Source organism: Urocampus carinirostris, chromosome 1, assembly GCF_059441175.1.
Source record: "Urocampus carinirostris isolate Australia breed hairy pipefish chromosome 1, RoL_Ucar_1.0, whole genome shotgun sequence".
Classification (NCBI taxonomy): Eukaryota; Metazoa; Chordata; class Actinopteri; order Syngnathiformes; family Syngnathidae; genus Urocampus; species Urocampus carinirostris.
Window position 1 is genome coordinate 29,674,147 of NC_142349.1, and position 15,418 is coordinate 29,689,564.

Genomic DNA, 15,418 nt, shown 5'->3' on the forward strand with positions numbered 1-15,418 from the left:
TATTTTCTCATGTTTTTCTGTTTCTTCACACAATATCTGGTAAGCTCTTGCAACCTGCACTTGAGGATTTTCGTCTGAGGTAACGAAGTCCGAATTGCTTTACCGATTTGCAGGTTTTGTCAGGTTTACTTTACAATTGTAATCAGATATTGTGACTAGTTATGTGTTAAAAAGTGTAATCGGTAACGTAATCCAAGTACTATAAAAACATGTAACTTGATAACGTCAATTACTTTTGGATTACTCCAATACCAAATATCTAGTCTAACAAGAAAGTGCTCTAACCACTTTGTATAGTGCATTGAGCAAAATAAAACTTCCTCTTTCATGCGGCTGACAAGATTTACTCTGTTTTAGTTAACAATAAGAGCACTTAACCCAATATTAGGTAGTACCGTTCACTTTTTAAATCTCCATCAAACTCGGGGATGTCTGGTCATCTTTGACCCTAGTGTCAATTTGTCTATCAGCACATTATGTATATCTAAATGTGAGACATGTACAGTGCATCAAGTTAATGAATGGATGCTGGAAAGGATTCTGTGGAAGAAGGGCACACGCTTCCAGGCATTAAGTTGCATTAATCATTTAATTTATACGTTCATATTTGTTTTGATGATGTCTCGTTAGTTGCACTTTAATTATATAGCATATCTCTTTTAGTTTTGCAAAGTGTTTGGTCATATAGGAGTGTCTGAAACTCATGACAAAAAGTTAGCGGACACCAGGGCAGACAACTCTGAAAAGTTGCCTGCCCAGCTATAAAGTTTCCTGCCCCATTCTTCATAACTTTTTTTTTTTTTTTTGAAAGTTGTCGGTCACCCGGGCGGAGACGTTTTGTAAGTTGTAAGCCCGACATAAAAGATGCACGCCCCGGGTGTCCGTGCAGACATTATTTCAAACACTGCATATAGTCACGTTTTGTACTCAGGCACCTGTGGCAGCTGCTGGGGGACCTGAGAGAGAGCACCGGTAGGTGTTCATGGAATGAATGAGAAGAATGGACATGATGAATGTTAACAAAATGCAAAAAGGAATAAAAGGAGTTCAAACTAAAGCACAAGGGGCTTCGTTATTGTCCCCTGAATTGTGGATCATAAATGTACTTTTGAATCAAATTTTAATCCTGGAAAGTAATAAATGTATTTATTGTAACCCTTTTTTGCTCTATGGGCCGCTTGCACGCCTTAAACGTCTGCGTTCAGGGTTCCTAAAGCGTAAGGCAAGTTAATTCAAGTATTTTTAGGCTTTCTCTTAATGCATTTTGAAATAAAATAATACCGAGTGGACAAAAAAAACTCACAAATATTTCTTGCACACAATAAATCGCACCTCGTAAACATTACCTGGCACAGCTTGAGAAAATGGTGTTATTATTACATTTAGACCTTCCCAAGGTCCAAAGTAAAGGTCTTTGTCCAAGTTTCTGCGTGTATAGAGGGCTCCGCGCTTTGTGCTAAAAATAGTAACACGGCTTTGTGCCGCCATCTTGGAAGTCTGTCGATTACAAGCGGTGATAGCGAGAGGAGCAAATATTTACTCAGTTTGTCTATTTATTTACTCAACTAGCTTCGTTTGTGTACGGATTTTGTCCATCAACACTATGGAAAACTACGTGGAGAGTTTAGACAAGCAAGCACGCGAGCGGTACGCTGCGAAGTTGCATTTTATTGGAAAATTGGATCCCTACAAAATTAAAAACAAGGACTGGAAGTCTGATCCCGATTTGTTGCCGTGTGTGACTTACATCGAACTTGTTAACTATCTTATTTTCCACCCAAGTCCCTTTTGTGAACTGAAGGATTTTCAAAATTACAAAAGTATGGAAGCCTACGACAGATTCGTGTCTGGTTGGGTTCGGGATGTGTCTGTGCACACAAGCGAAGGTGATGAAAACAAGATTGTGAAAGGGAAAGTTCTACATTCTCAGAGTTTGTCTCAGCCAAGTTCACAACCATGGATCATTGTTGACAAGTCATCATCGATTCTGTGTGCCCATTGCAACTGTGTTGCAGGTTTAGGGGAATGTTGTTCTCATGTTGCTTCCCTTTTTGTTCTATGTTGAACAACCCGGGAAAGGCAACGCTTCTCCGAACGGCGCACCGGTGGCTAAGTTAGCTTAGCTTTCGGGGGCTTTAAATCCTCTATTGACGCGAGTTGACTGAGGAAAGGAGACGCTCTTTCCCTGAAACCGCATTGAATTTCTCCACCAAAATAGTGTACGAATGAGAAACGGAGTTTTGTTCGGTTTTTAAATGTCGTTTTCGGCGAAATACCTCACATACATGTTATAAAAGTAGTTTGGGGTCGTCGAGCTGTTGTCATGAAGTACACATGTCCCATAACCTTTTTAAAATTTACTTCTACATCATAAATAATTCAATTTACCTGTCAGAAAGTGGTCAGAACAAACACGAACACAGTCAAGCTTTGGCAAATTCGACCGGTTGATAGCTGCCAGCCACATTCGTCTTCGCCGTTCACTTTTCTCCTGAGCTTCAATCCCCTGATCGTAAACACACTTCGGAAGTCTAAAGAAGCCCTTCCCACCCTTTTCCCCTCGGCTACAACAGCCAACAATAACGCACGTATTCGGCATTACAATGTAGAATCTAACTGGTTCGCTGAACAATAACAATGAAGTGAAAAGCTTTGTGGACTTCCAAAATGGGCGCCAGCAATGCATTGTGGGTAATCTTAGGACCTCGAAGCACTCTATAGTGGGTAGGGGGTTTTTAAGGGTTATTGATCTATCTTCGTTATTCATTATCCATTATCCGTTATCGGTCAGTTCATAATACGCTACAAAGCCTAGGAGCCGGGACACTTACTCTCAGCCAAAAGGCCAAGCTAAGGTCCTAGCCCTAAAGCCCTGCTGCGATCATTGCGAATGCACCGTTCCCGGAGGTACTGCAATACCGGGCCGATGCGTGGAGTGGACAGAGCAAGCTCATATTCCATCTCCGAAATGCAAAAATCAAAGATAGTGACTTCATAGAAAGTACACAAAAGGCCAAGCTAAGGACCTAGCATCAAAGCCTGGCCATAGTGGTAATAAAAGTCAACTAGACCACTAGCATCATGACATTTTAACAATTTTTTCAGCACATCCTATCTCTATAGTGGGTAGACCTAAGATCTGAAAGGCTCGACTGAAACGACATCACCGGTTTGATAGCTCCGTTATTGCAGTTATGTCATGTTGCCACTGAAGTAAATCGGGGGATTATTAAATAAAGGCAATTGATAAATGTTCCAAAATCGTTTTAGTTCAAACAAAATTAAACCTTATGTGTTCACGTTTTTAAGACTTTCGAAAAGTGGATTTAAGACATTTTAACGCCAATTGTGGCCTCATATTTACAACAATGAATGTAATGCCTTTTAAGATTTTTTCAAGGATCTGCAGGAACTATGGCGTTGTCTTCTGGGTTGATGTTTGTAGCATGAAGAAAACGGGCACAGAGGTTGAAATGCGGCTGAGACGTTCACTTTTAATTCCTTGTGAAACCAAAAGAAACACTGACGTGAAAATGGCGCCACTGGAATAAAAAAAGCAAATTAAGAAGTGTTTACTAGGACAAAATGAAACCACTTGCTTATCTTTAAAATAACCCAAAAACTATAGACATTGAAAGCGCACTCTTTTCACAAACCGGCTTCATGTACCAGGAATTTGAAGTATTTTCTATAATCGGTAACAGAATACATTTATAAAGTTTTTGTATCCTTATTATGTAATGCCGTTACATGTATTGAGTTACACCCCAAGCCTGTTGATTGCCTTCATTTTCCTACCTTATCCTTTACATTGGCAATTAACGCACATTTTCTGTAAAAAGCACTGGCTTACAAATTATTCTGTTTTGCCCCTTTGTTATTTGCGAAGGGAAATCGGCTTACACCTAGTTCACCAAATCCAGACTGTAGCGTAGCATTCTCAGAAGCACAATTTATTTTAAACTAAAATCTAAATGTCTATTTAAAAACTCTACTCTGCTCCAAAGGCTTTTTTTTCGGACTTAGCCTTTCCTAATTTATTTGTAATGCTTTCTTTTTTCAGCTTAGTTTTCATCCAGTCGTATACTGATCTGCGTTGCAACCCGGGCTGGATTTTCTCAAGGTTGTTCCTAACCTGACGTCCGACGAGCAGTTGAATTTGACTATTCCTCGAGTGCACGATGGTTCCCTTAGCAAGTGTTGGATGTTTGTCCCAGTGGATTGGGACTATCAAGGAGGGTAGACTCAATGAGACCCTGGTGTGCCAGAATGGATCGTGGTTTGGCATTTGACATAAAAGAATTGTGGTGAATATTAGGATCAATTAATCATTTGAATTTAAAAAATGACTGATTAATTCATCTGAAGTGATAAATTTATATTTATACAAGAAAATGGCCCACTGAGGCCGGGATGGTTGGAGATTGGAGTCGGCTGCTCGGAGTTGTAGGGAGCTACCCAATTTGGCCACCAGAGGGCATTAGAGACAAACAAAAGCAGATGTTTATTGATTTTGTTGGTATTTATAGGGGGTGGCTTCAGGCAAAACTTGGCTAACGACATTCGCAGAGGCCAAAAGTTCACCTGTGTACATTTTCATTAAAATCAGTTTCATTAAAATATTTGTGAAAAGGATGCGTTTCATGTAGAACTTTAACTTTGGTGCTTTTGTTTTTGCATTGTTGATACCTCAAATATTTAATTAATGTTTTCCATAAATACAAGGGCATCTTACTTGCAAACTCAAAGGTGCCCTATAAAAAAAATCCCCTCCTTAACTCACTCACTCACACACACGCAAAATTGTTGAAATAACCAAACCAATTTACATTGCAATGGCATGTTGCCAGAGCATTTTAAGTTGTTGTATTTAAAATGTAAGCAATAGTCACCTTTCCTAATATTTGATGTACATTTGGTGCTCCTACAAGACTGGGTTTTTTACAAACATAATTTGAGAGTCCGAATCACCGTGCTCTTAAAAAGACAGTGATTATTATTTGACAACTAGATGTTGCTGTAATGTCTAATGCAACCAAAAACGAGTGTTACATCGCACGAGAAAGAATGCAAACTACGTAGACTCAAAGTGACTAAACCACGCTATTTTTATCTATACTGTACTGTCTTTATTTTTTTTTATATCTTTTGACTCTGCTTGTTCATGTTCAATGCAATATTTCTTTTCATTGGTGTTTCCACATGAATGTCCCCATGAACACAGCAAGCAAAGCCACTGGGACTAAAAACAACAGCCCAAAATCAACTTGATTTAGAAGTGCCTCTTTCTTTTTTGTCAAGATGTGTATATTTAGCTAAATTGAATACGGTAAATTATGACTTGAATGCTACTTTTTTTACTCCCGCCTTCTACGTTCCACATTCTGCTAAACTCAAATTTTGGGGATTTAAAATATTCTAGCTTTAATTTAAATGGGGATACAATCACATAGATCCACATCTTTAAAAGCACACAAATCAGACATTGCACATCTCATAGTTAGGGCAGACAAGTGGGAGCTTAATGTTGGAGGCATCTGGCTCAAGCTCCCGTACCTTGTCTTTTTAATGCGGAGATCAGGACACTCATGAATGGAGGTTCTGCTGCCTGGGGGCGGACCTTCTAAGGTAGCAGGTCCAAAGATGACGGAAAACTCACACCACATAGCAGTAGTTTCACCATGAGCGCCCAAGAAAATTATGTTATCATAGTAGATACTCTAATTATATATTATGCTGAAAATATATGGAGACAGCAATGATGATAATGATGCTGGTAAAAAAAAGTGATGGAAGTAGTGATGGTGATGATGATGACAGAGCCAATGTAAATATGTAAAGTCACAAGTTATTTTTTACATGTAAATATACAGGATTTAATAAGCATATGTGTCTTCCGACTCCCTTTCAAACATGTTTTTCCTTTTTCGATTTGTTGTTTTGTTTTTGCTTTTGTCATGTTTGAAAATTAAAGGTTCATTCATTCAATTTAGAGTCTGACTCACATTTTAATACTTGTGCTGCTAGAATGTCCTGTCCTTTCTTCTTCCCTTTTTGATTGTGTTTCTTGGTGTTCCAGAACCTTTGTGGCGATGCTGTAGGCTGCTCAAGGGCAATGCTGCTCTGGTTCTTGCTCAACAGCAGATTTTGGGCCCGATTTCCATTTGGTGGCAATTAATCATTTGGCTAGATGCCTGTCCATTCAATGGGTATCCAGAAACTTTTCTCTTGGACATTTTCTCTGTTACCTCTGAGAAAAAATGAATTCTGGCCCAGAAGGGTTCTGTGTTTTTCAGTTTGACACTGAAAATGTTCCCCCCTTTTGTTCTGGATTTTGTTACAATCTCTTTTTTTGGGTAGTTTTATTTGGACTAGTTTCGTCCCTTCCTTCTTGAGTTGCTGGATGTCTCGCCACCTGTTGGTGTCAGTTCTGCTTTCTAATTGTTTTGTTTTGCAATGTAGAGCTACACCAAATTCTCAATTTAGATAGGTTGAGCCTGTTGATGAACTCATTCAATGCCGGACATTTTTCTCAAATTGAGAATTTTTGCCATTTTGACTCATTTTTGAAGGCCTAAAGAAAATGTAGTTCTGTAGCTATACAGTATAGACATAGGACATATGAAAAGAACCCTCATCTTTCATTAGAAAAAATATGTTTCTAGCTTTTACCATTATTTAGTAAACAACAGTTGAACACTGTTAAGTTTCTGGAAAATACTAATTTTACAGAAATTTAAGAAAAAGAGTTTTTGTGAAACTTTGGTGCTTTTGTTTTTGCATTTTTCAAACCACCAATATCAAAGCAATGCTTTTCACAAACACAAGGGCACTTCGCTTGCAAAATAACATTTTATTGCAAAAACACTGAACCTATGCATGAACGATGCAAGAATTTGCAAGATCTTTCAGAACCGATGTTTCCGGTGAACTGATTTTGGTCCCTGTGGTGATCACATTTCCTCCGGTGACCGTGTTCCTGCTGACGTGCATGTAAAGTCGCCCCTCTCCGACTTTTGAAAGGAAAAAGCTCTGCTGAAAAGCTAGTCGCTTATATTTGTTGTCAATGCCTTGCGACTCTCACCACACTGCTTCACAAATTGACAACATTTCCTTAAAAATGTTAAAGGATTGATTCATTATGCTATATAAATGCAGACCATTTACCATATACCATTTATCCATCTCCAAAACAAATGACAATACAATACTAAGCCAATCTGGTTCGGTTGTGAGAGGACAGCAGAAAAGTCTCCCCACAGTCCAACATGTTTTATGATGATGCTAACCCTCATGTCATTTTCTCAACTTTCTATCCTTTTATGATGAAGTGTGATTTTGTTTTCTGAGTGAAACACATAAATATTCTCTGTACTGTCCATTAAACATTAACCCTTTGAGTGTTAACCATTCAGTTGCTTGAACCTTAACATTGCAATGTTCCACTTTGTCCCACATGCTGAAAAATGGAGTTTGGAGACATTCTGACGACCATCGGGGAATTTGGAAAATTTCAGAAAATTGCTCTCATAGCACTAACCTTGCCGAATTTATTGTTGCCTGTGTGTTTTGCTAGTTTTCTCTTCATCCAATCTGATCCAGATCGACATTGCAATACCAACTGGATTCTCAAGGCTGCTCCCAACCTAACATTGGAAGAGCAACTGATCTTGACCGTTCTTTAGGATCAGAATGGTTCTTTCGATGGGTGTCACATGTTTGCTCCAGTTGACTGGGACATTGAAACTATCAGGGAACATGGACTCAACAGGACCACGGTGTGCCAGAATGGTTGGATCTACTTGGACACACAATACGATGCGACGATAGTCACTGATGTAAGTGATTGTAAGCTGTTGTTTCATCAATGATGGAGTTATGCTAATAGTGTGACTTCTGATTTTGCAGTTTGATCTTGTCTGTGACAAGTCCAATATTCCATATGTTGTGCAGACAATATTCATGGCGGGTATTCTCTTCGGCTCTATTATTTTTGGACCTATCTTTGAACCGTAAGTTAATACTTCAAATAAACTCCAATTTGGATTGCTTCATTTCTTCCTCATGAATTACTCAGTGGAAAATTATATTCTTCTAGTTCCATGTGATGAATCAAACCTGGTAGTATTTGTAACTCATATCCTAATGGATTAGGTGTCAATAGTTACTTTTTTCCTTAGGTTGTAGTGGATCATAAGCATATGAGAGGTTCTAATATCTAACCATTGTCTGACTTATACTTATTTTGATCGGGGATTTTAGATTAGGCCGCCTGAAAGCAACACAGATACCAGCAGTGGTCCTCTTCATATGCAACATTGTGTCTGGTACATCCCCAAATTTCTACGTTTACATCGTTGCGCAATTCCTGGTTGGTGTTGGCCTCGCAGGATACAGAATTAACTCCACTGTATTAGGTATGGCTGCTGACATACATGAAAAAACCTCGCAAAATGCTTTGTCTTTTTCTGCTCATCATCATGTTATATCGTGTTTGTAGCCACAGAGTGGTTAGGTGTGACCAAAAGATCCTACGCTTCATGTTTGTGCCAAATGTTTGCTGCTCTTGGGCAATGTGTCCTAGCTGGATTGGTCTATGAAATTCGCAACTGGAGGATAATAATGTATGTGCTGGCGGCCGTCTATGCTGTTGTTACCTTCTACGTTTGGTATGTCATAAAATATAAAACAGTCCTTATATGTCAAGCTTTTGGCGGCCAAATTACTGAAAATTCTGGCATTTTAAGGTGGATTCCAGAATCTGTAAGGTGGTTGTTGAATCAAGGAAGAATCGAGGAGGGACAGAGAATAATTAGGAAAGTTGCAGCAATAAATAAAAAGGAAATCCCTGAACATGTACTTGAATGCATGGTAAGTATGAGTAAAAGTTTGACTATGTGAACCCAAGAGAGGAATAATTCGTTACCCTCCTCCTTTACTCATTTACAGGGAAAGAAGAAAGAAAAATCCCAAATCGGAGCCATGAGTACCATTTTTACAACACCAATCTTGGTGAAATATTTGTTCATTGTGTGTATCTCATGGTAGGAGAAGCAAAATTGAAATTGTCAATGTATTTATTTGTATGAATATTTTTTTGTGATTAGTTACTATCAATCGGGGCACACCTAGTGCCGATGCTAGTTATAGGACTCATCAATGTGCTGCTCATGGGCACCAGGTAACCCAAAACAATACCCGGACAGCTCACAGACAGTTCCGAAAATAATTTTGGAAAATATTTACAGATTTTTTTTTTTTAGATTGGTGTTATCTGTTGCCATGATCTTCATCTTTATACAAAATACTTGATCATTTCTGAATTATAATTCTGAATACATATTTTTAGATTCAATCTACAATATAACAATATCATTATATCAACATGGTAGTAACATGTGAACAGTTCTTTTCATATTTGAAATTAATATCTAACTGTTATCTCAATGTCTAGTTAAGAGTGTTGCTTACTGCTTGTGTTTACATGTGAATTCTGTTCGCCCGTTTGCAGCACCTAACGAGCATTAGTGGTAGTCCTCTGGGGTGTTTTATATCATGTTTGGCCGACAAGACTTCTTATGTTCCCTATAGATGGTGTAAGTTTTTATGGATTATGTTCGTCATATTCAGATTCAGATCTACTTTATTGTCATTCTAGTACACGTGTATACAGAACAAAATGTCGATACATCTGACCCGCACAGTTTCCTTGAATGTACAGATATAAATAAAATGTTGTATTGAGTTGGAGTATCGAGTACTAATAATATACTAAATAATTATGGCTATGTATAGTATTTTTCAGTAGTGCAAATAGTGCAAGAGGAGCAGCTAGCAAAATGGGCAGTCAGGTAAACAAGTCAGGTAAACAATAACACTGTAACAATAACACTGTAAGTACAATAGTGCCAAGAAACAGATGTGCAAGGAGTGGCTAGCTATAAAGAACTGCCAGTAGTGCAAAAAGTCAAACAAAACCAACAGATGTACAGATTAGCAGCAGTTCCACTTGGATGCATTTTGGGGGGCTACATTATGTTTGCAGTGCTGTTTGACAGATTTAACCCTTATTTGGTGTTAGGGTCTCCAGGGACACACTTGAAGGTTATAGAATGTAATAACTCATCCGTCTCAAGGGGCATAAAATCGAATTACAATGGGAATGTATGGTTATGTATGTGATAATGTTAGGATGTTGTATCAACTATATTGAGCGAGACTCATTTCTTTTTGGTGCTCGGGACTGAGTTAGACCCGATAAAAATAGTTGGTAGTACCTATTCCTAACACAACATAAGGGTTAAGTTTCCATGTTCTGCACTTGGTATGCGGCAATTAGTGTTTTCAAATTTCCATTGAGTTGAGTGTTTCGGATGTGTGACACATTTCCTTAAGTAAACTCAACAGTTCTTTTAATGTGTCTATTTTGACATTTGATTTATTTTGGCTTATAGGTTTTCAATAAACTTAGGGTACTTCTGCCTTATTCTCAATGTGGGTAAGTTCGGTTTGGACATTTTTCTGGTTCAATTCATCTTTGGTGTTACGGAAATACCTGCCCACCTACTCTGTATTTGGGTTTTGGAATTGCTGGGGAGAAAAATAACCCTCATTGCGACACTTCTGACTGGAGCGTTCTTTTGCTTCTTGACCCTTGGTTTTCAAGGTAATTTGCTATTTTTTTGTCATAATTTTCACACAAAGATGTTAAAGTGATTCTCTGATTGCAGGCAATGCAGTTATTATCACTGCTCTTGTAACAACGGGAAAGTTTTTTTTAAATGGGGCCACATCTGTATGTATGGTCTACGCTCAAGAGTTGTTTCCCACTTCAGTCAGGCAAGTAAAATGGACATTGCTAATTGTGTCAAGATATGATGTTGGTGCTGGAAGAACAATAGGACAGTTCTTTTTTCCCCCTTTTGCTCAGGCAAACAGCGTTTGGCTTTGGGGGTATTGCCATGCGAGCGGCCGGTCTGCTGGCTCCGTTGGTCAACATGTTGGCCGCATACAACGAGTCCATACCTATCCTCATTTTCAGCAGCCTTACAGTTTTCAGTTCAGCTCTTGGCTTCTTCCTTCCAGAAACCAGGAGCAAAGAGCTGCCTGACTCTACTGCTGACGTCCAGCACAATAGGTAAAGTAACTCATACCTGTCAACCTGTACGTTTTTGCCGTACAAAGTACGTTTATTACGCATTTTAAGACGTGCACAACGTACGAGAAAATCTGTACGGAACAACGCAAATTTGTCAATACACCGACTATCACACAACTGCAAATCAAAATAATTCAAACGAGTTCGCTGCGGTAGCATCTTTCTCTGTATCGTTTTGTTTCGTTGCAAACGAAGCGAGCGGTTTGATGCTACTGTGCGCATGCATCTGTCGCCTCAGATTTAATGTGGTGGTTATGTAGTGAAAGGAAGTCCGTCTCTTTTTAGAGAACCGGCTTTTTCGGCTCAAATCATTGAAGAGAGCCGGCTCTCAAACGGCTCACTTGCTTTGATGCATTATATTAGAAAACATTATTGTTAAATGAAGAAGTTAAGAAAAAAATGAAGTATAAAAGGAGAAAATGAAAAAAGACAGGTTTGTGGTTATCCCTTTAATCAGTATATTACAACAATAATTTAATGCAGAAAATGAATTCATAATTTGAATAAGAAAATGTATTATTCTATTTAATTATATTTGCATGTATTTTTTCCTTCTACAGTGAACGTCCAAGCTACTTCATTTTTGAACTTTTTTTAATAAACCTCATTCATGTCAAGCAACTCAGTATTGCACAACAAAATGTTAATTAATAATGTATATGATATAACAAAACACATGTACAATATAACATGTTAAACTACATAAATAAACACGTTTGCAAAAAAGATATGGTGTAAGATTATTTTGTATTTTGTAAGGGAAAATACAACATTTAAGGGCATGGAGCTGTGGAGGTTGACAGGTATGGCAAGTGCGGGCATGTGGCAGCATGAACTTGGATCCTTTTTGCCTATGGACTCCAGTTCTGGTCATGTCTTAAATTGTGGCAAGGCCTAGAAAAGACCAAACTGTTTTTTATATAGAAGTTTTACGAGCAGAAAAATAACAAAGGGAAAGGGTATGTTAAGGGTCAAAGCTGATGTTCTTTAGTCAATGAATATCATTGTAGAACTTAAATTAGTAAATCATCTAACAAAACAGAGGATGCACATGTTGAAAACAGATGTAAATTTGCATCATTGATCTCAAATGCTCTATTCCGTTTTTTTCTTCATATGAAAAAAGGACTGATTATATATGACTTTTTTCTTTTTCGTTTGATAGTTAAACTGGATTTTTTTGTTTTATTGTCGTCCTTATAGAAATGGCACAAAGAAGAACGGAGCTGACTTAAATCTTACTCAGCAAAAGGGAACAAAGTCGACCAAATTCTAAACCAACCTTTGCTTTGTTGTTTGTCTACATTGTCTCACAATATTAAAGATATAAGCAATTTATTACATTTGTGAAAGTGAAATGAAAACATGTTCATGCAAATTTTGTTGGGACTTCTGTCAATCTGCTACGAGTGCACAAATCACGGTGTATGGAGGGAACACCGATCCTCAAAGCCCCAGTGTGTAATATTTGACCACTAGATGGCATTGTTGTCTAATGCAAATAAAAACCAGTGCCACAACAAGCCGCAAGACAACAGTCAAACATTGTGGCGACTTTAGGTATAGATTTCACTATGTAAAAGAAATACACATTTCTCGACCTATGATTGTTTTATAGAATGTAACATTGTTAGTTCATTGATAGTTCAAGTATATCTCCTAGTATTCAAATCAATGTTTGGTTTTACTTACTGAATGAAAGCTTTTGCACTGCTAGAAGGCACTAAATATTACACACTGTCCATCATTGGTTAAAACATCAGAAGTCCCAAGTTTAATTAAAAAAAAAACTTTCATTCAGCCCCAAAATGTGCTGCTATTAAAGCATAACCACCCCCTCCCAGTATTTTTTTCTATTTCAAGGTTCACGGTTTCCTTAAGTTGTTTTGCTACTACTTCCTGTGGTGTGTCTTGCGCAAGTACAGCCTGGCCGAGCCAGTCCTTTTCAAGGCCAATTTGGATAGGGGTTTGCTCCTCACAATGGTTACCAGTAGCAGGAGTAGCCTCCTTATCTGGTTCAGTTACAGCACCTTTATCATCTGGTTGCCATTGTTGTCGGTGGACTAGTCAACATATACGTTTTCTCTGTATTTTGTACGCTTTTCTGATCCTTTCAAATTGTTACGCTGTACAACATTTTTTGTACAGCAACTTTTTTTGTTTGTGGCTTGTTTTTTGTTAGACAGAACTCGTGGCTCTTATAGGAATTGGCTCGGGCACTGGTAGCAGACGACAACGTCATAGTCATTGTATACTTTGTTTGCATGGAGAGGGATTGGCACCACCAGGCTGTACTTGCCCAAGACAAACCACAAGAAATTATGCCCCTACGACCCTACTGGTTCAGGGGATCCAACCTAACCCAACACTAGCGAATGTTATCTCCGATCAAGCATTTATTTTTTGCGTGTATTGTGGCCCTGTTAATAAATAAGCATACGGTAATGTCAAGTAAACAATACTCTAAAAAGTTGTGTTGGAGAGAAGAGAGCTTGACTTTAGGAATTATTTAATGTACAATCATGGATTTGTTGATTAAGTGAAAATATGTCACTATAGACACACAAATGCTCCAATACTGAATGACACACATGCCTTGCTAAGAAAGATATATCACTCATTTTTATCAATAGGGCCTATCTCAGCTGCACAACTTAGTACCTATGAAAAAATCAAAATAAATACAGTGGTACCTCTACTTACAAATGTTTCCACGTACAAAGGTTTCAGGTTACAAAGTACCTGAACGGGAAAATGTTGCCACTAGTTATAAAGGTTACAGTGTACAAAGTAAAAATGACAGTACAGTACGCGCTGCCATTTGTGGCAGAGTTCTACCTGGCAACCGGTGAGTATGAGTGAATCTCTGCATGCTCTCCATGTCCCCTCCCTGCTCTGCAAACAGTATACTTACTGTATGGTACTGCCACAAAGAGCTATCATTCACAATGGACCCCACAAAAGACATGCAGGAAAGTGGACAAGGTAAAAAGAAGAGGAAGATACTTTTTCTATGCAAGAGATACTATCGCGCCTCGGCCGAGTCATACCAAATTGGTAAAATGGCGGAGCCCTCTGTTGGCTGCGGCTGCATCGGCTCGCTACAACGGGTCAGGTGTATCGACATTTCGTTCTGTGTACATTGTTACAAAGAATGACAATACAAAGGAAATTATTATTATTATTATTATTATAAAGATATGAAAACACACACCGCCGAGCAGTAGGAGTTGAGAGATGACAGGGAGGAGGATGCAGCCATTGTTCCATTTGCACAAATTAAAAATATTTCGCAAGATTCCATTAAGTTTTAGAATTCGCGGAGAAAAATCCCCCAGTAAAAGTGTTGACTGGTCGGGCTATTTCTCATTATGATGATGTCTGCCTCACCCATTTCCGACGGATTTTCAAAAGCCGCCAAACGTTATTGGATCCGTTTTTCAAGAAACGCCAGGCAAAAAACACTGCTGAGGACCAGTAAAAAAAATTGCCTGTCAAAAGGTACATTAATATTTTTATTATTTCCTTTATTTATTTTTTACATGATATGTCTCTCATTTTATGTTTATTGTGTTTTAATCTGAATTTAATATGTATTGGTTTTATGTTCTGATGCTCTTACAGTATATGATTTATTAAACAAAAGTATCACTTTTGCGAGGCTTGGAACACACTAGCACATTTACATTCAAAAGACGTCCTTACTTACAAATGTTTTAGGTGACAGGGTCAGTACAGCTTGGCGGCGCCCTTCCCTCTCTAATACCAGGTCCTAAATCACTGAGTTTTTTTTTCTAGTAGGAGGAAAGGGCTCGATTCTGTTTGCAAAATTTTTAGTAGGCCTGTTTTGTTCAAACTGACATCATACAATACGTGTTGCATTATTTGTGGCTTTCATTTTATTGATGAAAAACCTACTTTGTGGCAATAACGTAATGTTTTTGGGGTTTTGCGACATGTTAAAGCAGCATGTTGAACATACTGCCTGCGGGCCATAATATGATTAAATCCGGCCTGCTATAAATTTCTGAGTATGTTAAAAAAGGGAAGCAAGTCTTGTGATTAATTAAAGAAAGCCAATGGGCAGTGTTAAGTTTGTATTGCCCGGTGAGTTGGTTTTGGTGTAAAACGGCATTTACTCAACTGTTCAAATGAAGCAATGAACACATTTAATGTTGAACATGAAAATCGTTTTCCCTATTGTTTGTGAATAAATGCATACATACCAACCTTTTGACATTGAAAAAAATACTGTCGATT

At 38.2% G+C, this 15,418-nt stretch overlaps 1 protein-coding gene and 1 pseudogene across 1 annotated transcript; one reads left to right on the forward strand and one right to left on the reverse strand.

Annotated features, from left to right (window-relative positions):
- Nucleotides 1-2,885: 2,885 nt before the first annotated feature.
- LOC148374235 (U2 spliceosomal RNA) lies at nt 2,886-3,050 on the reverse strand (annotated as a pseudogene).
- A 4,461-nt stretch (nt 3,051-7,511) lies between these two features.
- On the forward strand, nt 7,512-12,434 carry LOC148374236 (solute carrier family 22 member 13-like). Its single transcript, XM_088354724.1, has 10 exons — nt 7,512-7,838; nt 7,909-8,012; nt 8,263-8,417; nt 8,501-8,669; nt 8,748-8,871; nt 8,950-9,044; nt 10,455-10,666; nt 10,731-10,839; nt 10,931-11,137; nt 12,362-12,434. The coding sequence occupies exons 1-10, from the start codon at nt 7,716-7,718 to the stop codon at nt 12,432-12,434; spliced, it is 1,371 nt and encodes a 456-aa protein (XP_088210850.1). The 5' UTR covers nt 7,512-7,715.
- The last annotated feature ends 2,984 nt before the right edge of the window (nt 12,435-15,418 follow it).